We start from the raw sequence: 25,706 nt of genomic DNA, 5'->3' as shown, positions 1-25,706 counted from the left end.
TATAATTAGTTTTGGTTTTCCTTCTTTATTAATTTTCTTGTGTGAAAGAGATGAGCAAAAAAACCCCAACAACTCAGGGTGGGAGTGTAATGGGAGAAGAGCAAGTGCTGGGCTTAGCTAGAATGCCAGGTTAGATATGAAGTGGATAATGTGGCTTTAAGAAACATTTTTTTTTTTCCTTGAAGAAAAAATAGAATGTACGTTTCAGGATTTTACACATGGTATCTGTATCCCTTTAATCCCAAATTGAAGTTTGCAAATGAGCGTCAGATGAATAATATCTTTCTAAATTGAACAATACGTAAAATTGGAATTGCAGATACCCTGTTGATAAAATGAGTCTTCGGGCTTGTTTGCTCTGTGTTTCCTTCCAGTTATATCGGCTGAGAAACATCTGTCTCTGCTGCTAAATGACCTCCTCTGACTAGGCCAAGTGGTTCTGACAGGATGAGCCATCTCCAGCCCTCATCAGCTGCAGGAGGAGATGGCTGTACGTTGCAGCCTTGGAGAAGGGAGAAAGATTAGATGTAAATGCACTCAAATTGCCGTTTCCCTCTGAAATTGCTTACTCAGACACACAGGAGAGATTCCCTGCACGTGTGCTGCCTCGGTGTTTTGAAAGCAGTCATTTCTTTATGTTTAATTTGGTTGTTGATTGCTAACTTCATTTGGGATTTGGTAATTTTTAAGAAGCTGCGAATACATTATCTTGGGTTGTGGCCGAACGGGACTCGTTAGCTCTGGGTATCTTCTCTGGCAAGAAAAGGACTTTCTCTGAAGTGCCAATAGGAAATCTGCATTGGTATTTTCACACTATGGCTGCTGTGGGCTCTCGTAAAGACTGGGAAATAAGAGATGGGCATAGAGGTGGACAGAAGCCAAGAGTTTTCAGGCAGACAAAATCTGTAAATAATGGTTTCTACTGTGGGACAGAGAAGCAAATCCTATCAATGTGGCTTATTCAGATTTCCTTTTAAGGTGTTTTGTTTTTTTTTTAATGACAAATACTGGCAAACTGGATCAGCTGTTCTGTTTTTACACTTCTCAAACCATATATGACTTGCATGTTGATTTCTCATGTAATGTGGTGTGATATTAGAAGTGGATTATGTTTTTGGAAAATACATCATTTTTGTATGTGAATTTTTTTTTACTGTAGGTACACTAAAACCACATTTAATTTGGATCATCTGGGATGACTTACTGCAGAGTTGTTCATATCTGTGATGAGTTCCACTTCCCTGTTTCTACTCTTATCCATATGTATGTGCTGTATGTATGTGCTTCCTTGTGCTGAGGTGCTCTAAATGATTTCGTAGTCTGCTTGCGGTTATGAAGGAATCATCTGTCCCTTCTGGAGAGATGGCAGAAAGCACTGAGGACCTGCTGAGCAGCCTGTGAAGTCACCAGGGTTTAAGGAGAGTGGTCTCTTTTAAACCCAGCTCAGAATTTTTTCCAAAGTAAGCCACAGGGAACTTTGTGTTAATATGCAAATAAGTTTTTGGAGGTCTTTTCTGTACAGTTCTATGGAAATGCTTCTCAAACCTCTGAGAATTTTTTTTAAGTTCAAAACCTGTGAGTTTTGGAGCTGGTAATCTTTTAAACCAGCAAAGCTTTATTTATTTTTTATTTTTTTTTCAAGTTATTTATTTTGCTTACAGAGTATGTTTCAACAAATACATCTACATTGATCTAAAGGTCTGTATTGTTGGTTTTTGTTTTGTTTTGTTTTTTCTTCCCCTTGAGGAATTCAAAGTTTGAGTCTGTGAGCAGAATATCTGCATTTGCGACTTGCTGTGTGCATCTTGGTAGGGCTGCCACGTGGTGAGGTGCGCTCCTCTTTCTGTTCAGATTTACAGTGCTGCAGGCAGTTCTCCCACCACCACCTTTAAAGGGAAATTTATAACTCCTGTAATATCTGTCCTTTTAATTCTAAAATCCAGATGAAGCATAATCCCAGGAGTGCCGTTTCCCTGTTGCAATGTAATCTTTTTCAGATGATACATGATTTACTCAGGAACAAATTAGCAGCTATGCATGCCTAAAGAAAGCAATTTAATAAACAAGATTTTTGTAAGACCTAATCAGAATTGTAAAATGATACTTGGGAATCAGTTACATTATACAAAAGAGCTGGTGTGAATTCATGGTTTCCAATCACATTGTTCTCTCAAGTAGTACAGAGGCTTTGACCTTCATTCAGCTGTTTCGTCTGATTTATTACTTAACTATTAAATGTTTTCAATCATTGATGAAAACTTCCGCTCATAACTGTGGTTTGTTCTGGTGATTGATTTTTTTTTTTTTTTTTGGTAAGCTACTGAAAAGAGCTATTTCCTTTTCTAATGATTTAAATCAACTGCTGCTACTGAATGTGTTTGTTCTGCTTCTTCACAGAAAGTTAGTTCCGTGCTCCTGACAGTGCCTGTGTTGATGAGGACGATCATTATAAATGCAAAATAGTCCCAGGCAGAACTGAGCAGAATGGCATTGCTGCAGCTCCACAGTTAGGGTGCCGGGCCCCAGGCTTGCTGCCTCTCTCTGGCTGACCCTTGGACTGAGCTGCTGGCATGTTTCTGCCTAGGACGGGGATTTTGTGGCATTCCACCAGTGTGATACAGATCCATTGTGGCACAAAAGATATTTTAAAAAACAGAACCGGTTAGTTTCCAGATAATTATTAATGTTTTGTGCTATTTACAACAAGTTTTTCCAGTCTCTGCAGGAAGCAGTTTTAACATAGAAAATATGTTACAGGAGCAACAGTTTCTTGGCAGTTGGAGAAGTGACAGGGCTTCTGTTATAGATCCGAATTTGCCTTCTAATTATCCCCATCCTAAATATATCCTTCAAGAATTTTGTGTGTATTGGCTCTGGCTAGGGGCTTTCCCCTGATTTCTTACTTAATTAAAACAATTTCTTACATAATGGAGGGAAAAAAAAAAAAAGCCTTGAAAAGAGGAAAAGCTGGTTTAATATTTAAGCTACCTGCTAAGAGGCTAGAAACAAGTGAATACATGAAGCCAACGCTTTACGCTTCTTTTTAACATCCCAGTCTATCAATGCAAGCTGAGCAGCTGATTTTCCTTTTTCTGATCTTCTCTTCCTGGTGTGTCAGAGGAATGTAACTCTCTGGTAACCATTTCTCAGTGGGGGCAGAACTTTCTGAACTTCCTCCAGCTGCAATCTTACCTTACTGTTGTGAACAAGGAGTGCAACTTACTGCTGTGTTTGCCTGGTAGAGTTTTCCTTTCTGTTATCCTGTGATGCCTCTTTATCTCAATATCCTTTCTATTTTGCAAATTTGATACTGTTTTTGTTTGTTCTTTTTTTTTCTTTCTGATTTCATTCATCATGTACTCAGAGACCTGCAAAAAGAGATGGGAATTGCATCACTGTTTGTATCAAAGCAACCTGCACTGTGTGCGTGGCAGGGCACTGCATAGAGCTGTGCCAGGTGATCTTTGGCAGCGGTCAGGGATAAGAGTAGGAGCTTGGGGGTGTGGGTGGTGTTTTCTGGAATATCCCCTAGATTCCAGTGTTATGTAGTCTGTCAGTTATCCTGGAGAAGTCCATTGCAAAAGCCAACAGTATGTACAATTCATTTTGGAAGAGCTGTCATTTGCTTTTTTCTAATACTGTAGTCTCAGAGCATGGCTTTCTTATATTTTACATTTGTTTCATTGAGGAATACTTGAAGCAGTCTAATCCATATGGTTGAGTCTGAGAAGTCGAGGAGCTTATTTTTGGAGTTATCTCAGAAGTGGCTTTGTCTCTCAAAGGCATTAATAGCGTTCTAGCTGAAGCTTAAACTTTGTTTAATACAAGTAGAGACCTTTTTCCTTTTGGAGGTACTTTTCCAAAAGTCTGGAGCGTGTTATTAGAGCCCATGGTGTGATTTCTCCTTTGAAAACCTTTCAGAGGTATTTTTGTCCCATAGCCTACCAATTCCTGACTCCTAAGCCTGTTTCTTGTTGACGATAACTGACATCAGCCTCCTCAAAATCTTAAAAATCTTCACATCTTGTTCCTTGTTCAGAGCGCATATAGTACTTTCTATAACGAGAGTGCAAACCCAGTCACAGAAAGGTGAAGTTGTGCCTGTGTTTGCATAGCAGGTCAGCTGCTGAGCCAGGAATAGCAGCCCAGTCTCATGACTCAGTGCCCCAGCCGCTGGCCCGTACGGCCGCCCTGCTGCAGCAGCCTTCTCCAGGAATGCGGCCCTATGGGCGAAGAGGCGGCTGTGGTGAGGGCAGGAGCTGTGCTTCCAGATCCTGCGGGGCTTCAGGCCTCCTGCATGAACTAAAATACTGAGGAAGGGAAAAAAAACAAACAACGAAACACTGTACTGGAGGCCCTAGATAAGAAGCTCTGTGAAGGTATGGTTTGTTTTGCTCCGTTCAGAAGCACAACAGCATCTAGCTGAAAATAACTTTCCAGAAGGTTGTGGATGGGGAAGAAGTTCCATGCGTTTCAAAGTCAAACTCTGTTCCATAAACAACCTTGGAGTGGCATGTGATTAAATCTCGTGTATATTCAACAACAAACTCATTTTATGCAACCACTGATAAAATTGAATTAAATGGACGTGCTTCTAAGAAAAGAGGCTGAATAGCTGAGTGCTGCATTATTCAATGAATGGAAAACGAGGAGGCTGTCTGAAACTCATAGGAAATGGTTTTAACATTCTATCAGGCTAGAGAGCAATTCGGTGAAATCACTGTATTTGTTTTCTCCCCCCCCACCTCCCCGCCCTCAATTTTTAAATAGCAGTGCTCTTCATACTGTCAGAATTCTGTGTTGTGACACCCCTACTCAAAAGTTATGACAGCAGTGTAATGACAGCTACTGCCTCTTGAGAATCAATCAGGCAATTAATTTTGTAAATGAAATGCTGATTATACAAAGCTTCACATGAGAGGCCCAGTGATTAAAATCAATTTAACAAATTGTTTCAGGTGGGACTTGATTAATAATTTGCCATAAATGCTGAGGATATATGACCAGCATACCTTTTTTGTGTGTGTGCTAGTGTAGAACTATATATAATGCTCAGAACAGAAAAAACAACCTGTGCCTACCTGCAGTAAGTACTTCTGCCTTCTGACCTACTTGTTACGGGCTGCACATTTTTGGGAGTCCACTGTTTCCCCCAGTGTTGGTAATGTCACTTTCTCAGCTAGTGCTCACCCCAGCAATTAGATGCGTCTAACCTGTAATTATTATTTTTATTGAAAAGACCAAGTAACTGAGAAAGTCTATTCAAATCCATTTGAATATTTATTAGGCATAGGAAGATTTTTCCTTAAAATCTGAAGTTGATGTGGATTTATTTTATTTTCTATTTTTTCTCACTTACTGGACTTTGGTTTTTCCCCTCCTACTTCAGGACATCTCTGCAGGGAGCCTTCCATTCGAGGCTGCTTGCTGTTCCGTGCCTGACAGACACTATTTTTAGTACATCCTTTTCTGTCCATCTAACCCTGTGTTTGTGTAAGAGCTGTACAAAGTAGGTAAGGGAATTTTTTTTTTTTTTTTTTTTTTTTTGAGTTCCAGATGGCAGCCGTGCACAGAGAGTGAAGGTGTTTACTTGTCTAGGAAGCTGAGAACCTCATTGCCAGACAAAATAGAAGTAACTGGTATTCTGGGTGGAGTTCTGCTTTTTTTAACCTACAATTTTCTGGGTTTGTGAATGGATTTCCTCTTCCCTGTTGAGCTGCAACATTGGCTGCTGAGGAGGCCTTAGGGCTGTGATGCCTTCTCTGATGAATCTAGCCTGAAAACTTCAAGATACCATTTCTCCCGGCTATCTGCCTTGCTCTCCTGCCAAGGGTTGCAATTTCAGTAGTAGAAATGTTAGAATGAGTAGTAGAAATGTTAGCAGTAGAAATGTTAGTACCCATGTCTCACGCACAAAGCTGTGCCAAAGCTGTTGATTTGGTGCAAACCCACCCTGTGATGCTGATTTTCAATTCAGATGCTGGACTGTGAATGGAAGTGGCTAACACCTGGCTGTGATCTGGCAGCAGATGGGACAGGCAGTTGGAAGTGATGGCGTGTTGGGTGGTTGCAGATGGCTTCTCTGAAAGACATCTGTGAAGCCTCATAAGTTCTGCTGCAGTAGAAATTACCAATATGTTGTTATAGAGTGCTTTTACAGCAGGAAATGAGAACTTCTGCATGCCTAAAGGAAGGTGGTCCCCATTTAGGAACATTCCAGGGGATGGGATGGGGGTGGGGAGGTGGGAAAATAGTTCCCAAATCCTTCTGGAAGAAGTATGGAATTGGGAAAGTAGGTTATAGAAGAGGATGAGGCTGTGGGTGTAGTGGGGAAGGATGATGCGTCTTGAGTTGATCTGTATGTCAGCAGCTGGCAATGGCAAAAATGAGTTGAAGGGCAGCACTTCTGAGTTGTATAACCATGTGAACCTGTCGGTGACATGGGATTGTTTTGGTCTTCAGGTGTGATAAATGTGTATAATGACTTTTTGATGTTGTCTTAACCTTTTTTTGCACTCACAGTGGCAACATGAAAAGATTACTTGTGCGTTGTTCATTCAAAACAGATTTATTTGCCTTGTTTTTGTTCTTTCAGTTGTCGTTTTAGGTTTATCTGTCCACAAAACAATAACCAGAGGATGGTTGTCTCTTTGCCCTTTCAGTTTTTAAGCTAAGGGGAGCCAGGAGGAAAACTGGGTAGTAAGCATACATATGTCCTTCTTCCTGGTCACGCAGAGACGCTTGTGTGTATTAATTGTTTTGTGAAAGTCCTAGTGGAGAAGTAGCTGATTTTTGGTGGGGCACAGCTTTGCTTTTCTCCTTTACCTCTTTTTAATTATATGCTTTCTGTTCTGAGTGGAAATTCTTTCTGCTGTCTCCTTGCATCTGAAATAATATACAGCACCTTTGAGACAATGGCAAAATTTCTGTTAAATCTCCGCTAGTAAATGCTTCTTCATTCAGTGAATTTTCCTTGTTCCTTGCTGTATTTGTGCAACTGACTTCTAAAGTTTTCCTAGATCGCAGGTAGTACGCTTCCTGTTTGAAAAAGAAACAGGAAGCATATTTGCCAGTCACCTCTCAGATTTTAATACTAACGTAAGGAAGATTTTAATAGTGTGCATACATCTTGTTGTTTGCATTTTTTTTAAAAAATAGTTACTTGAAATATGTAGCAAGAGTTGTGTTTTGATACTCATGCTTTTGTTGTGTAAAAATGTTGGCTGAGGAGCCCTTGTACGTGTTCATACAAATGATGGCATTATCTAGGAATGGATTATCTTTTCCCCAGTTGCGACCTCATGCCAGCTGTGTCATTGTGTTATGGTGAATACTCGTGATTATCTCTAGCGATAGATTCGTAACTTGGTACCTGACCTGGAGCTGCGAGCTCCATGCCCATCTTTCTTGGAATGTTGGTAGCTGATTGTCAGCTGTCTTTATTACGGGGTTTCAAAGCTTCAGTATTTAAAAAAAAAAAAAAGAAAAAAGCTTCTTTATTATTTCTTTATTTTGTAACGCAGAGACAGAAGCTTTGGCTGTAGATCAATGAATAAACAAAGAGTTATTGTATTCAGTAGCCCTAGGAGTTTGAGGGCAAGCTTATTTGAGAGTGTTGAGTTCACGTCAGACACAAATGAAGTAGCACTAGTTGTTGGGATGCGGTGTGGCTTATAGGCGCTTTACGTTGCCGCATTTGCTGCTGTCAGCCGAACTGGTGCTTCTTTCACTTATTTTATTTGTTTAAACAAAAAATAAAGCACACCTTCTTTCTGCAGAGTAGTTGTAGCTCGTGTGAATACTCTCGTGTTGCAGTGAATTGCTGTATCTTCTGAATGTGACCTTTGTAATGTCTCCTGCTCTTCCCTGCCCTGAGACTTCACTGGCGGGGTTCTTTGTGACATCTTTAAATAATTAAGTTCTATTTTGGGACTGTGACCAATGTTGTTCATATTTGTAAATGTCTTTCAAATAAAAACTGTGGCATTAGAAGTGAAACACACAGTGGTGACTCAGTAGTATATTTAATGCATAATGTAAAAGAAAGAGCCAATGTATCTTGATCAGCCAGCTGCTGAAGTTACTCTAGTATGCACTGTACTTTAGAGCTGAGATGAGATATCCAGGAAAACACTGGTTAAATGGCAAAGAGAACAGTAACTTTTTCTCTTACTGTAGAAGAGGTAAAACTGAATCCCCAGATACTTTGTGGAGAAGGAGATTTATTTGATATGTTTTGCCTAGGAGGTGAGTGGAAGTGGTGGTAATACTGAGTTTACAACTGTAGATACTAATTTTTCCACTTGTGCTTACAGCAGTGATGCGGAGTTGATGCTTTCCTTTGTGCAAAACACTGAAGGAAGGAACATGTAACAGAAAAGGTTTGTTGGTTACTATCTGTAGGCAGTGTAAGCTTTTCTTCTTGTCTTAATGGTGACACTATCAATCCGAAGAGTAGGAATGAAACCTTGGCCCTGTTGAAATCATTAGCAAAGCTTCTTTTCAGTGTTTTAATGTGCTCACAAGGCGCACAATGGGCAAGGTCTTTTATGAAGCACTCTGTTTTCACAAAGCCTGGTAGTACGTGTGCAAATGAATCCGATAGTGATATAAGATAGGCACTGCAATAAAGAAGGTACGAATTCTATTACTGCAGATCGAAGCAAAGAGAAAAACTGAGGTATTTTGAGGAACTACAGATCTGTGCAAAGTTTAAATGAAATGCAGCAAGTTGAAAAGGAGGTGCAGAGTCAGAATGAAAATGCTAAGTCTGCTCAGGCTTGTGTGGCAGAATATGGCACTAGAAATTAGGGTGAGCAAACTAAATTGGCCACAAGTTAGTGTCAGGGAAATAGATGGATACTGATAGTTGCAATGAAACTAAAATAATTATATTAAATGCTATATTTTAGTTCTATTTACTTATCAGTTTTAAGTAAATGCGTAGAAGGTGTGGAAAAAATAAACAACATCCATTCAGGATAATATAAATCCATTGGGATGTAGGAAAATTCACTGAATGTCAGTAGCAGTCGTTTTGAAAAGCATTTGTGTGCAGGTGTGGGGTGCTTGGTTGTTGATCCCTAGAACATGCACATTGACACTTTCATCGTGATTCTGTTGCCCTAAAGTTGTCTTTGAAAACTTTCAAAACTAATGCGAAAAAGAAAATATTCAAACTTAACAAATGTTAAAGGAACCTTCGTGTAGGAAGATGTAGGATGTATTTCTGAAATAAGAACTTTAACTTTTCAAAACATTGTGAGTGAGAAAAACTCCTTCTCTAAAGAAGAAACTTTTAAAAGAATGCTGAAGCTGAAAACTGTGCACACGATAAAGTTAGAAAAAGTTATAATTAAATTTCTAACTCCACTGTACAGTACACTCGATACTCAGTGAGCACCGTTTCTTTTGTTAAGCGTATGGCTCCAGGTCTTTCTTACCATACGATGTTCTGAAGACAAAATCTGCTCTTTATTGAGAGAGTTTTGTATGGTATTGATCACTGTCATATTAAATTTTAAAATCACCTCTCTAGTGAAGATGTAATGATTTTATTTTTTTTCCCCACTTTTGCAGTTAGGAAACTGAGGCATTACAGTAGGAAGTTTGAGTAGCTTGTCTGTGATCTGTCTGTGATGGCTGTAGGTCCAATTTTCTGCAGTGCATAACTTCTCAAAAGGTCTCCAAATCATATCTCATCAAGTTCAAAAGTAGTTCAGTTGGTAAATATGAAGCATTTCTACATGTAAAATCCTATGACTTCAAGACAGGGAATGAGGGATGCCTTAAACTGATATATGTTGAAAATTCATTGTTTTAGTAAGTTTATTCAGCTTTTAGTAAAAACCATGATAGATGGAGGGTAGGATGCCTCCTTCACAGGGACCAGCCAGAACAAAGGGTGACTCATGTCTTCATTGGGTTACATGTAGCAGTTCTCTGATGCTAGAAGATTCCTGGGAGTTTGCTTACACTTAGGTTTCATTTCAGGCTATGGTTTTTTGTGTGGTATTTCCAATAGTGTGTTCCCCACCTGTGGGAGAGGCCTCCCTGTCTATACCTGAGCATGCTCAAGTGTACACAGTGCTGAGTTGGTCTTAGTATCTCCTTTGTGACCGTCTGCCTCCTCATGCTTCTGAGGACAAGAAATCAAGATGGCTAAGATGGACCATCCTTCTCTTCCATGGCTTTGAATACTTAATACCACAGTCTTACTTCTCCGCCTAATGATGATCCAGAGGACTTTATTGTACTGTTTCTTACCATTTCCCCGAGGCTATGAAGGGAACAAGCAGCATTAACACCACGGGCAGGTATCTCTGGCTTGTCCTACCCTTTGATTCTCGTGTATCACTGGCAGGGTCCAGTGTAAGCTCTGAGTATGCCCAGGTCCCTCTTCACCCGTGCCGTTGTTACTTGTGTCTGGTGATCACAGCATGGCATAGGTCACCTGTAGGCCCCAGTGACTGGAGCTCTTTCTCAGTCTTTATCTCACCAGAGGGAAGGAGAGTAGGGTCTCCAGGGTAGGACAGGGAGAAGTGAGAGCTAAAGGGAGACAGTGGGCTGGGGAGAGGAAAGGAGAGAAGGATGGAATGTCAGGGAAGCTCACTCCCAAACCACCTAATGAACAAGCAGAAAACCTCCACTGCCTGGAGGTCACTGGTTCCAGTGGATGAAGACTGTTTAGCCTGTATTAATTTAACCTCCTGACCTTTTTTTCTCCTCTTCCTTCTACCTCTTCTGGCCCAGTTCTGTCTCCACTGCTTTTTTTAACCTGTTGTCCTTTCTTTGTCTGGTAAATTTCAGGCCACCTCTTTACACCTCATATCTCCTTTGATCCGGTCTCGCTGTGCTCTGCAGCTTGCACTCTCTGTTTTTCCTCCACTCCTAGGAAGCCATGAAGTTCAGGGATTCTTAGGGCTACACGTCTTGTATTTCTCTAAAATCCATTGTCACTCTGGCAAATTAAAATCCTCCACCCCAAAGCATGGTATTCAAGCAGTATTTTTAAGTATTTTATGTAAGAACATAAATGATGTATTCTTCTGTGACCTCATTCTAAGACATAGCTGAACTGCTTCAGTTGAATTTTCCAGAGAATTTCAGCCTCAGGCATACATATGGCCTGGAAAATTTCAGCCTAAACGCTTGAAGTTTGGCAAGGTTTATATGCACCTGAAAATAGTCTTCCTAATGGAAAGTATCAAACTGTTTTAGATGTAATTATCCACATTGTTTTGTAGTTCTATTTAAGTATTGGATGGGGAGCAGAAAATATTACGCTCAAAATTAATGAGAATTTGAGTAAATGTTGTTATAGGAAGTGAGACTAAGAAACAGTGCTTTGGATCAGAAGATGGTGCAATAAGCAGTGCTGTTAGGCTCCATGAGCATCTCATGAAGGAAACCCAAAACTTTCATTAAGCAAGGATTTATATTTGAGGAGAGGAGTACAACAGGTGGTATGCAAGAATGAACATTAAAACACAGAAATAAACACAGAGAAAGTATCTTGGCCTGCAGAAAGGGAATTTAACTTGTCCCCTGTGAAGCTGTAATAAGGCGTCTCTGGTTCATCTTCTGAGCCCTTACATGGGTCTGTTTTCAGTTAAGAGTGTGATGACAGTGCTTGATGGTCGAAGAAAAACTGAGTGTGTTGCTAGGGATCAGGTGGCCTAACGTGGTTTGGGAACCATCGATTTTTAAAAGTGTGAAATATAAATAGTAAATTACCCAGGGATGTTTAGTGGTGAAAAAATAGAAACTTCAAATCCGGCCACGAAAAAAGCCAAATAATAAAGAGAAAATTGCTGAGTAATAGTTAGCCAAAATTAGAATTGAATGTGCAGTTTGCTGCAGAAAAAAAAAAAAAAAAAAAAAAAAAAAAAAGAGAGAGAGAGAGAGGAAAAAAAAAAAAAGAAGGGAAAAAGGGCAGCCCACTGAAATGAATGGAGCTGTCATATGAGAATGAGGTTACGGTTTCCACCAACGCATTGGCTGCATTTGGAAAACTGTGCTCTTTTTGGTCACATTGCTCACAAATAGGTATTGGTAGAGATGGGGGAAACGGATGGAAAAAATAAGAAGCTTTGAGTTCTTGACTTTCAAGGAAGAAATAGTAAGAACAACATATTGTTTGTTGAGCATGACTAGAGAGGGACACATCTGTCTGTACTGGTAGGAAGAATAGTGTTTTAGGAGCACAAACTAACAACAAAAAGAAATACGGACGGGGAGAAAAAGTAATTTGTTCTCACAAGAGCTGTCATGTCAGAATATAGTATCCAAAAAGGCCTTGTAGAAGTGTGCTACGTAGGAGATGTAAAAATGAAGTTTTCTGTAGGAAAACAAGTACCAAGTATTCCATGAGAAAGACTCCTGGAGTGGGGGTAGGTGAGGTTCTTTTGGGAGGAGGAATATCTCATTCAGATGAGATTCTGATAGACTCCTTAAATTTTCTTGTTTGAGTATAACTGTTTGTCAGTCAGGAGTTAAGAAATGGTTGCCATATAAGCAATACAGTACTTCTGCTACTGGAGTAGTATGGTGTTTTTTTCTAGTTCAGTTCTCAGTAATAAAACAGGAGAGTAATGGCGCACGATGGTTGACACCCATCTTGAAGCTGTTAAGGTGCTTGGTAAGTCCTGCCAAAAAGTCTAAAAATAAAACTTCCCCTCCCCCCTGCATAAGTGATTTCAGTTTGGATTTTCTGAAGTCTGTTAAAAAGGCAAATAGCCGTCCATGTAAATTGTGGGTTATGACTTACCTTATGATCTGGAAGCTTATTAAAGCACGTGCTAGCGATATGAGAGCACTGAAATACAGCACTCTGTAAGCACTGCGCTTGTTGGGAAGTTCCTTTTCTTTACGTTTTCCTGATTTTTTATTTACTTATTTACTTATTTATTTATTTTTCCTGAAGGAAAGCAAACAGACACTTTCTCAAGTTTGAATTACTTGCCCATTAGTTATATCTCTCTTGGCAGACATTCTTCTGTGCTTGTTTACACACTGAAGGCAGTGTACAACAGTCTATTCAATTGTTTTGTAAGCTGGAATTTGCTGGGAAATTACTATACCTGTCTTTTTGTACGTGAGAGATATAGTCTAAATTTGACTGTGTAGTTCATTTTACTTATTTCTAAATGTAGCAGAAGTCTCAAACTTACCATTCAGAAACTCATCCAATTAATGGAAGCCATAATATAGTACTGTGCCTGTTTTTATGTCAGATCTATTTTTGATGTGTTTGTAAAAATGATGTAAAAGCATTGAGAGGATACCTGCACGCTTTGCTCGCGATGAGCATGACTGTTCTGACCTATTTCTTCCAGCATTTCTTAACGAGTTCTTTGTTTGTGTTCGTTCACAGGGCAGCCCAATGGATCCAATGGTCATGAAGAGACCCCAGCTATATGGCATGGGCAATAACCCTCACTCCCAGGCGCAGCAGAGCAGCCCCTACCCTGGGCAGTCCTACGGCCCTCCCGGCCCCCAGCGCTACCCAGTGGGGATGCAGGGACGAGCCCCGGCAGCCATGGGAGGAATGCAGTATCCACAGCAACAGGTTTGTGGAGGGCTTTTCTCTGTTCCTTTCGGTTCTCTGCTTTCAGACATTGTGGTAGTGCCGAGGGGTGCAAGGACAAAATTCATAGAAAAGCATGCCTCCTCTACAAAGAGGGTGAGAGACTGTTTTAAAAGTAAATATCTTGTGTTGACAGCGTAAATGTTTTCTGAAACTTCATACAGTCACAAAAGAGCTTAGTGTCTTGCTAGTATCTTTTTGGAGAGAGAAATGTGTCAAACACCATCCATTTTCTTTTTTCTCAATTGACATCACTTAGCCTTGTGTATTTACTTTATATATTTTTAATTCTCTCTGGTTCAGGTTTACTTATCTGTAAGATGAAAACCTAAAGCTGCCATTAGCACAGAAAGACTAGTGTTGTCCAGAGCGTACACATCTACAGAAACATTATTTGCGTATTGATATCAACAGTTTTTTCTTTTTTTTATCCCTATCTCCTTTTGGTAGGAGTTTTCTTTAATTTTTCCTATTTTTTTTCCCCTGATCAACTCTCAAAGGTCAGCCTGGTTTTTGGCTATCAGAGGACATGAGAATGTCCTCCAATTCCAATGGGAATCTCTGTTAATCTAGTTGGGCTTTGTTGTTGATGACAGTCTTGTCCGCATTTTTTCCAGCCCTTTTAAAACAAAGTCAGTTACAGTGTTCATAGTGTGTATACAAAGTAAGACACAGTATCTTTCTAGAAAGGAAGGAAATTTCTCCAAGAATGATGTTGTCAAATTTCTACTATATTTTTTATTTAGAGTTGTGAGTGTTGGCAGTGGGAGTTGCAGACTTTGTTGTGAGCATTGCAAGCTAGTAACTTGATGGTGGATGGAAAGCAGAGTTTTGTTTTGTGCTACAGAATAACTGCAGATCAGTTTCTTTTTATGTCATTTATTGTCAAATTTAGAGAAGAAAAGAAAGTTATGGAGTCCCAGACAGATAGGTGCTTGGCTAATTACTACTCACCCTCCAGTACAGGATCTTCATCAAGTGATCAGTTAACTAACAGTTTCAGGTAGTTGAGCAAATAAATTACCTTTATTAACAGTTTCCAGTTTTGATCTTTTCTGTTGTTAAATATTTTCTTGCAAGGAAGAAGCCGTTTTTGTTAAGAAATATAAAATGATAGATCTGGTTGCTATCTGAAGACAGCAGAGCATTTTATCAGTCATGTATGGGAGGAAAAACTGGAAGAAGATGGCTGTCTGTGTGGCTGTTTGGCTGTGTGGCCAAATAAAGTTATTAAAACATATTTTTAATTTTAAAATGAGTTATTCTATGCTCTGTGGAGATGAGTGTTGAATTTTCACTTCATTTGCTAATTGCTTGATAATTGTAAATTATCCATCAGCAGGCAGTGACCTGGCATAGTGATTGGCTGCCGGCCCTATCTGTCTTCTAACAGCATTAATGTAATTGGCTGAGCAGTGGCACAGTTCTGAGCACTAATGCTCTTTGGGGAAAAAGTGAGAGGATAATTATGACATTGAATTTTTATTGAACGGACATCACCACCTAGGCATGGTTTTGTTTTGGACTGCCTCCAAAGACTCGCGTGTTCAGTTTGTGAACCTCTAATGATCTGAATCCAGTTCTTTTCATATTGCTCATACATTACCACCTTTCTACAAAGGATTAAAATGCAGGAATGCAGGTTTGTAAATTGAATTGCCAACTTACCAGCTGAGTGGTAAGTTGTCTTTGGCACAGGATGCCACAGTTTGATTCCTGGCTGGATTTTTACTCCTGTGACATGAATATTAAATAAGGAGAGCCTAGCTATGCTTGTTAAAATCAGCTGCATAAGCATGTGCCCACTTCTAGGTGTAATATATACAAAATAAATAATATTGCAAAAGTTTCAAAAGATGAATCTCAGCACATTTTGAAAATTGTAGTCTTTTACAGAGTCACATTGAGTTAATGAAAACCACAAGGGACTTCTAAAAATGTGATTGGTTAATAAAAATACTAGGCCTACTTAAAATATATCTTTTTTATTTATTTTTTTAAACTGAAGTATCGTGCAGAAAGGGCATTGGGTAGGTGGATTATGAGAGTGGAAGTGCCACACTGTAGGAAGGCAGGGAAACATTTACGAGGGAGGTTATTATTTTAAGCTGTAGTTTGCTGTTGCCCAAAGACAGCTGGGATTGTCAGTTCTGTTTCCTTGGATGAAACTAGAAGGCTTTGTTAGGTTGTGAAGGTATCTGCATTTTGAAGACTTTAAAATGTTAAGTCTGGCTCTTTGTCAGTCAGTTCCACTGCTTGAGGTTAGTACTATGGGACTTGACAGATTCTAACTTGCAGGTTCTGCTGCAGGACAATGCAAATGGAGAAGCAGGTGAAAAACAACACCTTAGTGATCCATCTAAAATTAAGGAAATGTTGAAAATGAAGTTAATTGCCTAGATGAAGGTAGCTGGTGTATGTCATGCTGCAAGAGGGAATAGTGTATTCCTGTTGGAAGCCCAGTGCTGCAGCCCAGAGGTGCAGGAGAGACTCATGAAGAAGGGAGGCCTCTAGCATGAGAACAATTAAATAGACATGGAAAAGATGAAGTGTTGTCAGGTGCAGTCATCCTGTCTGCTTGCAGTATGAGTGTTAGCATAGCCTGCTAACCTGTTGAGAAAGCCATCTCCATGTAGTGCTGTAAGCATTCTCCTAGAACTTCTTCTATGTCTCCTAATCATAGAATCATACAATCATTAAGGTTGGAAAAGGCCACTAAGGTCATCTATTCCAACTGTCACCCTGTCATCACCATACCACTGAACTATGTTCTAAGCATGCTTGGTGCCAAACAGGAAGGTGCAAATAAGACACAAATTTCCTTAGAATTCTGTGTCAAGGTGTTGAAGAAAGTGTGGTAAGTACGTATGGGATATATTCTATGTACAAACAGTGCTATGAAGAGAAAAAACAGAGCTTCGAAGGGATTTGAGCTTGGAATGTGTCTCTCAGGAGTTAATCAATACAAGCCACAGTAACAAAACACTAAACTGTATTTGAAATGTGGACAATTTTTTTTTTTGCATTACTAACATAACTAAGGATAAAAGGCTGGTGTGTATGTGTGTGTGTGTGTGTGTGTATGTATATGTGTGTATATACATATATACAGACAAACGCATGTAGGAAAGAGAAGGAAAGCTGTTACAATAACTTGGTTATCTCTTTCTTCCTAATGCTTGACAGCAGGGATCCATAATGAGCATGGGAAGATGCATGGTAGCCTGTTGCAACACAGTGCTTAGCAATTTGGAGAATGCCACAGCATTTTGTCAGATGTTAAGGGAACATCCAGTTAATTCAGTATCAGTAAATATGTAAAGCATTTGGACTGATTTCTGTGAGATTGTCTCAACGGCTAAGGAGATTAAAAATCAAATGATTTTCTAAGAGTGTGTGCGTAAGAAGGCAAGTATAAGAAGGGAAGATATTACTGGAAGAATCATGTATGTTATTTATAGGATACAGACTTGACAGCGTGTCTCTCCTTTGGCAGTAGGCAATACTTGTGGTCAATGAATTACTTAACAAATATGACTTCTTGATGTTATTTGGAAGCTTAGTTTTTCTTCTCTCTATATTCAATGGGTGGAGAAGGAAAAGGGGAGGCAAGGAAGAGCTGGCAGCAAGTTCATCTGTGTCTATGTTGTCAGTTTTCAACACGATAGAAGCACAAGTTGCAACAAGGCCAGCATTGGTATCTCAGGGTTTTAAAATGCTGGTTTTGCATTTAAATCTGTGTTGCTACCTCATGTACTCTTTCTCCTGTTTTGCATAGGAGGAATGTGGTTTTCAGGATTCATAGCACTCCTTTCCCCGAACATCAGAGAGATAATAGTACATATATAAAAACAGAACACAAAAACATTCTTTCAGGTTTAACTTTCCAAACTTTCAGATGTTTCCTGGTATTATAAAGGGGTGATGTGAAAATTAAGAAGCTTAGTGTGTAGGAATACTTAGCATCAGCATACTGTGCAGTGTGTTTTGTTCCAGAGTGAATAATAAGATTTAAGTATAAAGATAGTAATTTCCTTTTTATTTATATTCCCCGCCTTTTGTACCTTTAGCTGAGCCAGCTGTGATGCCCTAATCATTCAGCTCTCCATTTTTAAAATTCTGATGCCCTTTGAAAGTGTGCTCCTGTGCTCTGTGTTTTGGGAAGTTTTCTGATATTTCATAAAAACGTTTGTGAGAAGAATAAAAACTCCTAAGTCTATCTTCAAAAACAAAAGTTTTCAGCTGTTGTCTGAGATGTTGGTGTTTATGTTAATAGCATGTAACATTTCAGTTTGTGCAGAATTTCATTAAGGTTAAAAATCAGCTCCTTGAAATATGAGTGGATAGGTTTTGGATGTTTGCAGCGAAGTCTGAAGGCTTCGATGTACGAATATGCTTGAAAGAATTGAGTAGCACGATGTGTCTGTTTAATCAGATGATCGATGCCTAATTGATCTTTTTTTTTTTTTGGATGCATTAAAAATTCTTGTATACTTGATGGACTGGAACAACAGATCACTGTGTAAATAGGATTGTGTTGCTATAACACATAATAGATTCCTTTATGAAGGATAGTTGCATGGATTTGTACAATAGCCATTCCTAATAGCTATTTTAAATGCAATATATCAATACTTTTCCAATACTGATTGTGTGCTAGTCTGAGAGGTTTGAGCCTGACTGTACTGAGGTTTGAGCACCGGTCTTTTTTTCTTTTTCGCTGTATAAATATGTAGAGTCAAAGTGTGCTACTTGTCCTTTCACATTTCTTGTATTCTTGATCTGCAGAATGTAAACTTGTACAAGTTTTTTTGAGGATTAAGTATGGAAAACTTGCTGCTTCTTTTTTTTTTTTTTTAGTCTTACATGACAGGTTTCAACTTGGAGTAACTTTTTTTTGAAGGTGCAAGAAAGTTTTATAAAACCTCCGGGAATGTGCTGCAAAGATTTATTGTAATGGAAACTGCAAGTCAACCAGAACTATAGCAGCACCAACGTGATTACCTCATTTAGGAATGGGTTTACAGTCCTCATATTGGGTAATGTCCCAGATTGGAAATGTCGACTTTACGCCAAGGCAATCAATTGACTGTTGGCTTGGCAGGTAGTTTTAAAGCTAGCAAGTACGAATGTGTTTACTGTTTGGTGGCTGGTTGTATGTGGTCCTTTCTGAAATTGTTTTTATTCTAGAAGATTGAAATATGCCAAGAAAATGAGGCCGACTGTTTCGCGGTGAACTGTTAACGTCAGTGTAGTGCATGTGTACAGTGAGCGCTAGTCAAGTGATACATTTGTTGTCTTGTGCGTGTAATTGCCCTCACATGCTAAAGCTAAAGAATACTGAATAGATTGCAGTTTTTTGTGCTCCTCAGTAGCTTTCAGCACAGACAATGTTGCTATTGGTTAAGGGAGCAGATACACAAAATAAGCAGGATTTTTGTTTTTTAGCCTATTTATTTTGCGAAGATGGAGAATGAATCTCAAAAACAACCAGCAGAGGACAAAATAATAAGATATGTTGCCTTCTACAGACTGATAGCTGCATTTCATACACGTACATAAAAAATGATTGTAAACCTTTGATATCATACACTTCAGAATATTCCCCTCTTTCCCCCCTCACCACCAGGATTTTTGTTTGATTTGCTGTAGGTGTGGTTTTATTGTTTGTTTATTTTGTTTTGCTTTTTTTCTTGGTATTTAGTTGAGGCTCCCATTAGGAGCTTAAGAGCCTTCTTAGAAATTCCTGAGAAGCAGAGGCTGAAACTCTTAACAGTGAATCTTGTTCCAGTTTCTTCATCTATTAAAAACATGTAAATATTTTGAATTAAAGATAATTTCTCATAGTATTTTCTTTAATGATGTATCTGCTGTTCTGTCAGATAAACTTGCTGCAAAAAAAGCCGTAGATAAAGTGAATCCTTCCTTTTATGAATCAGAGAAAGGGACAAGAAGTCACAGCTATTTGTTTTCCTTGTAAGGTCATTTTAAGAATGGGTCTTGTGATGATCAGGTGTTAATAATGGCAAAGAACAGTTGGTTCTCTTTGTCATGTAATGAATCGGGGTTTTAAAATAATAGATTTCAGAAAATACTAAATACTATGCCTGTGCAGACTGTAGGAAGATGTTTAGTGTGGTTCTTTCTTTTGGATATACTAAGCCTCATTGAGTAAATTGAAAAAAGGAGGCAGCTGCTTTAGTTTGTGGCAGCATAGGGCTTTATGTTGTATTGTCTCCATTAGAATTATCCCTTCCATTGAGTGTGATTCACTCTATAGAGGGAGGTGAGCACAGATTACAGATAATCACAGAATCAAATTTGACATAAGTTTCGGGTCTTTATGGTAGCTTAGCTCTTCATCTTAATGCTGGTCATCTGAGATTGTTTACTGAAGAAAATCCCTGAAGTAGTGGAATTGCATTATTATGGTAAATAGAAACATTTCAGTAGCTTCTATCATTTCTTTGAAATGGTTCTGAAAAAACATAGGTTGAAAAGGAAAAAAGAAGTGATCCTTCATCTGCTGATAGACTGCCTGGAAATGAGACGGGGTCAACATTTTTGTCTCTTCACTTACTGATGTTCAGTAAATGCTAATTTTTACATCTGTCCTGGAGTAAATGGCTGTGTTTGGTCTACGTTTATATAGAAAGCGTGTCACAATCATCGACGCACTACGGCAAATAGAAATTCATTTTTGTTACTGCTAAATGATTGTACTTCATGTTGAATGCTTAATAGCTGTAATCACATCTGCTGTTCTGCTTGGAAGTGGGGCCATGAGAGAGGAAAAGCAAAGCCTGTGGGTTGGTCCTTTGAAAATAGTTGCTGTTACGGAAGCACTGGTTGTTCTGTTATTGAGAAATTTGTTTACTGAAAGTATTAGCTGTCAGCCTAAATTGGATTTGGAGAGGAAATAAATTTTGGTCATCAGAAGTGAGAGAACAGAGAGGGTATTTGCATTTGCACCAGCAAGACACAAAACCATTTACTTGTGAACAGTTCGTTTTACATGGCAGCACGAGACATGAGTTTATTTACATTTGAAATAAAATAAGCATTATGCTTTAAGAAGAGTCTGCTGCATTACTCTATTCAACAGCTGCCGTGCAGTGACTGTGCCAGGAGGAATAATTAACTGTTTCTCTTGATAGTATATTCATAGCAGTTTTCTGTTAATAATATTCATCAAATAATACACACATAATGAAATAATAATTTGTACCCCGAACTACCAAAATTACATCCAAAACCCATCGTGCACACGTTAGGATTTTTGCAACCATACTTTCTGTAGCATCCCTGGGGGGCAACTCAGCATTTCTTGGGAAGTCCTGATATAAGTTTCTCAGAAGATAATATCAGTTGCCCATGAATTTGATCTTGCTTGGAGGATGCAAGGGAGGCAGTAGAATTTCCCTTTTAAAAATAGGGAGTATGTTTCCCACTGCTGAAAATAGGGCTAAAGATAAGGTGAAACTTAACTGAAGTCAGTGAGAAATTTCCTATGACTTCAGCGGAGCCATGATTTCCTCAGTTTCTGCATAGTTGGGGTTATTAGGTGAGCAGTCTGGTTGATAGCAGCAAAGACAGAGTCGGCCCCTTAAGTGTAGCACTTAACACTGTTTCACAATGGAACACAGGTCAGCATCCTTCACTTGGTGACTGGGATGGAACCAGGTAACTTTCTTCTTGGGAGAACTGACCTTTCAGGAATACCTGATGTTTCAGGAGTTCAAAATAAGACTCTCAGTGCTTCCACCACCAATTTTTTTTTTTTTTTTTTTTTTTTTTTAAGAAACTGAAATTTGTTACATTTACCTTCAGATAAAACTATGTAAAATGCTACTTGAAGTGTACCATTTTTTTAAGTGTCCCGAAAAATGGAAAGCATTTTCCATGCCTTTTTTTGTGTGTCCATTTTAAATAACATGGATCTCATGTCAGTATAATCAAAGCTTGCTCATTAACATGTTTCAGTGTTTTATTTTTTATCACTTAAAACATTAAGCTTTTTTGAGGACAGATGAACTATAAAACTTATTATTATTTAAAAAAAAAAAAAAAACAACAAACTTCAATATGTTTAAACTGCTAACATACTCCTTAGGTCACTGTTTTTAAAACCAATTGTATTGCTTCTTATGACAATACTATCTAGAGGCATATAAAGATCCTAGGGTAAATACTTTAATCTTTTGGTCTTTCAAGAACAGTGAAAGAAGACTTTAAGAACTTAAGGAATAACTTAAAGCTACAGATCATTTCATTTCTGTAGGCTTTTATTCTTCTTTTACCTTATGTGACCCCGTTTTTAGGTGCTTGTCTAGTACTTGGGCTTTTTATTCCTTGCTTTGCTTGGAATAGAAAAACGTGTTAAATGTTCACATTGTTAAATGCTGGCATTCTAGCTGGTAAGTGTTTGATCTCTGAAGCTTATAATGCATTTTGGAGGTGTGGAAAAGGAGTGAGGAGGAAATCATTGTCTGTTCTATTTTTTGTGAGCTTGATCCTTTTCCTCTTCTGAATATTGTTACCTAATGCCTTTTGCATTCATGTGTTAAGAGCAAATGCATAACATAGTAATTTAGTGAGCGAGCAATATTAAAAAGCATATTTGCATCTTATATTCAAACATGCCTTTGGGAAAGTGTGAATTTGGCTTTGTTGTATATGTCAAAGGGACAAATTACACTTGGTATTAGTATGTTTCACAAAGCAATGATGAAGAGATTTCTGCTTATTTCTTGGCAAACTGTAATATAACTTGTCTTTTGAGACACAAATCCAATCAAAATAAACAAGGTTTATATAGCCACTAAGGAAGATGTTGTTTTAATTACAGAAGAGACATTACTTATCTTGAGTCTACGTACATGTTTGTTTTACAGGCCTGATTTGGCAAATGCGGGCTTTACAGGACAGGTTAACAAAACTGCCTTGTTCTTTGCAGTGGGTCACCTCTATCTCTAAACCCTGTTAATTCTGTGCAAGTGCTGTTCAGTGAAAAATAAGGAGGTAAGAATTGATGCCAAGAGCACATTGAATCTGTGCCTGGAGGAAGAAGAATGGAGTTCCTTGGGAAGCAGCTGTGCTGCTTGTAGCAGTTTGTAGAATCACAGAATCATAGAAGTTGAAGCCTAGATTGAAAAGGACCACAATGCTCATCTAGTTTCAACTCCTGCTATGTGCAGGGTCATCAACTACCAGAGCAGGCTGCCCAGAGCCACATCCAGCCTGGCCGTGAATGCCTCCAGGGATGAGGCATCCACAACCTCCTTGGGCAACCTGTTCCAGTGTGTCACCACCCTCTGTTTGAAAATCGTCATCCTAATATTTAACCTAAACCTCCCCTGCCTCAGTTTAAAACCATTCCCCCTTTTTACTATCCCTATCCACCCCCATAAACAGCGGTTCCCCTTCCTGTTTATATTCAGTTCAGGGATGCCACTGCATGTCTCTGCTCCTGCTCCTAACTTTCTCATCTGGCAGAACTGAATTTGATGTTTTCTAACTCTTCCAACTTACTGGAGAGTATTTAAATGACGTGTATTGACTGGCTGATATTTTTTTTCATTCATTTTGTTTTATTACTGGTTGGCAAAACTGAAGAGTAGCAGAGGCCAACGTATCCCTCCACAGATTTGGGAAGTGTGTATTTAATAGATTTATGGTCTTTTTATGTTTGAAAAGTTGTCCTAGAGAGGAAACTATCATTTTTAAAACCAACCTTCAGTTTTGCAGAAAAGTATACTTCAGACTTTGTGGAAAACGTTCCTGATGTTAGAGAGCATGCAAGTGGTTTTTCAGTCCTTTGGGGTGATGCTGGGAGAAATCCCATGTATCCTTCTCAAACGGAAGATTGTTTTATGACCTGAGTAAATGGTGAAGAGTAGATTCAGTAAATGCCAAGTCTGTGTGGATACTTGGCCTTCCTTTTTCACATTACAGGAAAAGTAATGTTTTCTAACGTCACTTTAGGCCTATAACTCAGGAGTTACAAGCGGAATATAACCGCAAAAAGTAATTTAAGAATAACCGGGAAAAGATTATATATTCTTCGGGTGTAGGGTTTTCTTTGTTCTTTCTCTTTCTGGTTCTGTCATCTCGTTTTTATCTTTCATATATAAAGTGTCTATATATATATATATTATCTTTCATATATAAGTGTCTATAAATATGCCCCTTTCCTTGGCATGCATTCTGATTCATGATCAAAATAAAAACCTGACTAAATATCACAGCCCTGTGTACATATGAGTTGCTTTAGATTTGTCTGCAGGAACTCTGAAACTTCCGCGCTCTGTCAAACTGGTTTAAAAAAAAAAAATAGCCCAGAGGATAAAAATTAGTTATTGTTACGAAACCTGGTTGTAAGGCTGTTGTTTATAAGAACATGGGAAGATGCACACTCTGTGCAGTGTTTTGCTTAGTGAGGAAAACATGTTTTTACTTGAGAAGTATTTCTTAAATGTGGGCTTGATCTTGTGTATTCAGCTTGCTGTCATAGGCAGAAATGGTTGTGCTCTAAATCTTTGCGTGTAATAAAGTTGTGTCCTCAAGATTTATAAAATATTTGCTGAAAGAAAGGATGAAACGTTTTGACATTTGTTAATCCTGTAGTAATAAAATGCTATCGATAGCTTTTTACTGCATCATCCTGCTGAGCACTCTTTATTGTCTCTGAGAGGCAAAATTTCACTGGATGGTACTGGAAGTCTCTGAAGTAGGGGGTGCTGTGTCTTAAACAGCAGATTTGGGAGAAAATCAAAAGGGGAAAGGAGCCAGTGGGTGAGCGGTGTCAGCAGCGCTAGCACCGATTATGTAAGGAATGATCACCTGCTCTGTGCATGCGTGTCAATAAAAATGCAGGAGAGCACCTTTCTTGACACAGAGGTTGCTGAAACATCACTGCTGTCTCTTTTTGTAATACTCTCGTGGATGTTTTTGCACAAAGTGGTATCTGTCAGAGCTTGAAACCTTGTGCAGCTCCCTTTGAACAGGTAGCGCGGGACAAGTTCCAGCACATCGTTACCTGACAGTTGGGCCGCCTACTGTGGGCAGGGAGTGCCTTGTGAGCCTACGTCTGAGCTGGTGTGCTGAGAGCTTTGCCTGACACTTTGCTGTGCAAATATTGGCCTGCTAATAATTACTGAACTACCATTTTGAATCATGGTTTTCTTCTTTTTTTCCTTCTCTGTTAAAGGGAGACAGTAGTAGTGGGAAGCACTGAGGGTACAGGAAGAGTCTGTGATTAGCCTGGAGACATTTTTGCACTGAATAATGAGATAAATCTGTATGTTTTCATTGCCATGCTGTCTTTGTTTTTGAAACACGCTATTTGTTGTTTCCAGTAGTAAGTACTGTTAATCTAGTAATGCACGTGGTGTGGAGTATGTCAAATTACAGATGAAAACAGATGTTGGGAGTGACTCACCTAAAGGATGCAGTAGGAGTATTATGACTGAGTAGTTTTTCATCAGAGATAACTTTTATTTGTTATGTTCGTGCACTGGGTAAGAGATTGTGGCTGGTATTTGAGCAGTGGCTGAATAAAGCTTGGTCTTGTTTTAGCTCATTTGTGGAGTTCTTTATCTCTGCTTTACCATCTTCTTTTGCAAATTGAGATATTCAGACTCTGGAATGGGATATTCTGTGGAGATCCCAGTTGCGCTGAAAAAGGAAGAATGAATTGGGTGACAGAGGCCTCCGAAAGAACATCCCGTAATTTTTCCTACAACCGAAGTCAGCATAACTGCTTATTGGAACAAGGCACGATGGTGTATTTGCATGCTGTTACCTTGATGGACATCTCACATCTTTTTTTTTTTTCAAGTTACTCTGACTTGGGGCAACTTTCTCCATTTAGTTGCAGGTGGAATTAGCCTTGCAAATCTGTTTATCAGCTGAGGCAGAGATTTACTTATTTACCCTTACTGCAATGTTAATATTGTTAGTTACACTCTGTTTTACTTGTGGAGGAAAATGTAAGCGAATCCAGTTGTGGGCACTTTGTCAGTGCTGTGTTTGCTCTCCCCTCTGCGTGAGGAATGGTGATTGCTGGGGGCAGGGGGGAATAACCCTGTGAAGCCCTCATTGTGCTGGGGAATGCCAC

The 25,706-nt window shown here is 39.0% G+C and overlaps 1 protein-coding gene across 8 annotated transcripts in view; it reads left to right on the top strand.

The window, feature by feature from the left end:
* ARID1B (AT-rich interaction domain 1B) overlaps positions 1 to 25,706 on the top strand; it is a 317,889-nt gene that overhangs the window by 15,602 nt on the left and 276,581 nt on the right. For all 8 annotated transcript variants that reach the window (XM_052684763.1, XM_052684754.1, XM_052684719.1 and 5 more), the window contains exon 2: positions 13,376 to 13,570. In XM_052684763.1, coding sequence (XP_052540723.1) covers positions 13,376 to 13,570 — 195 coding nt within the window. The remainder of the gene's footprint in view (positions 1 to 13,375; positions 13,571 to 25,706) is intronic.

Source organism: Tympanuchus pallidicinctus, unplaced genomic scaffold, assembly GCF_026119805.1.
Source record: "Tympanuchus pallidicinctus isolate F22 unplaced genomic scaffold, pur_lepc_1.0 scaffold1, whole genome shotgun sequence".
In the NCBI taxonomy this organism is placed as follows: domain Eukaryota; kingdom Metazoa; phylum Chordata; class Aves; order Galliformes; family Phasianidae; genus Tympanuchus; species Tympanuchus pallidicinctus.
The sequence above is the reverse complement of the archived record's forward strand: the minus strand, read 5'-3'. Positions and strand labels throughout refer to the sequence as shown.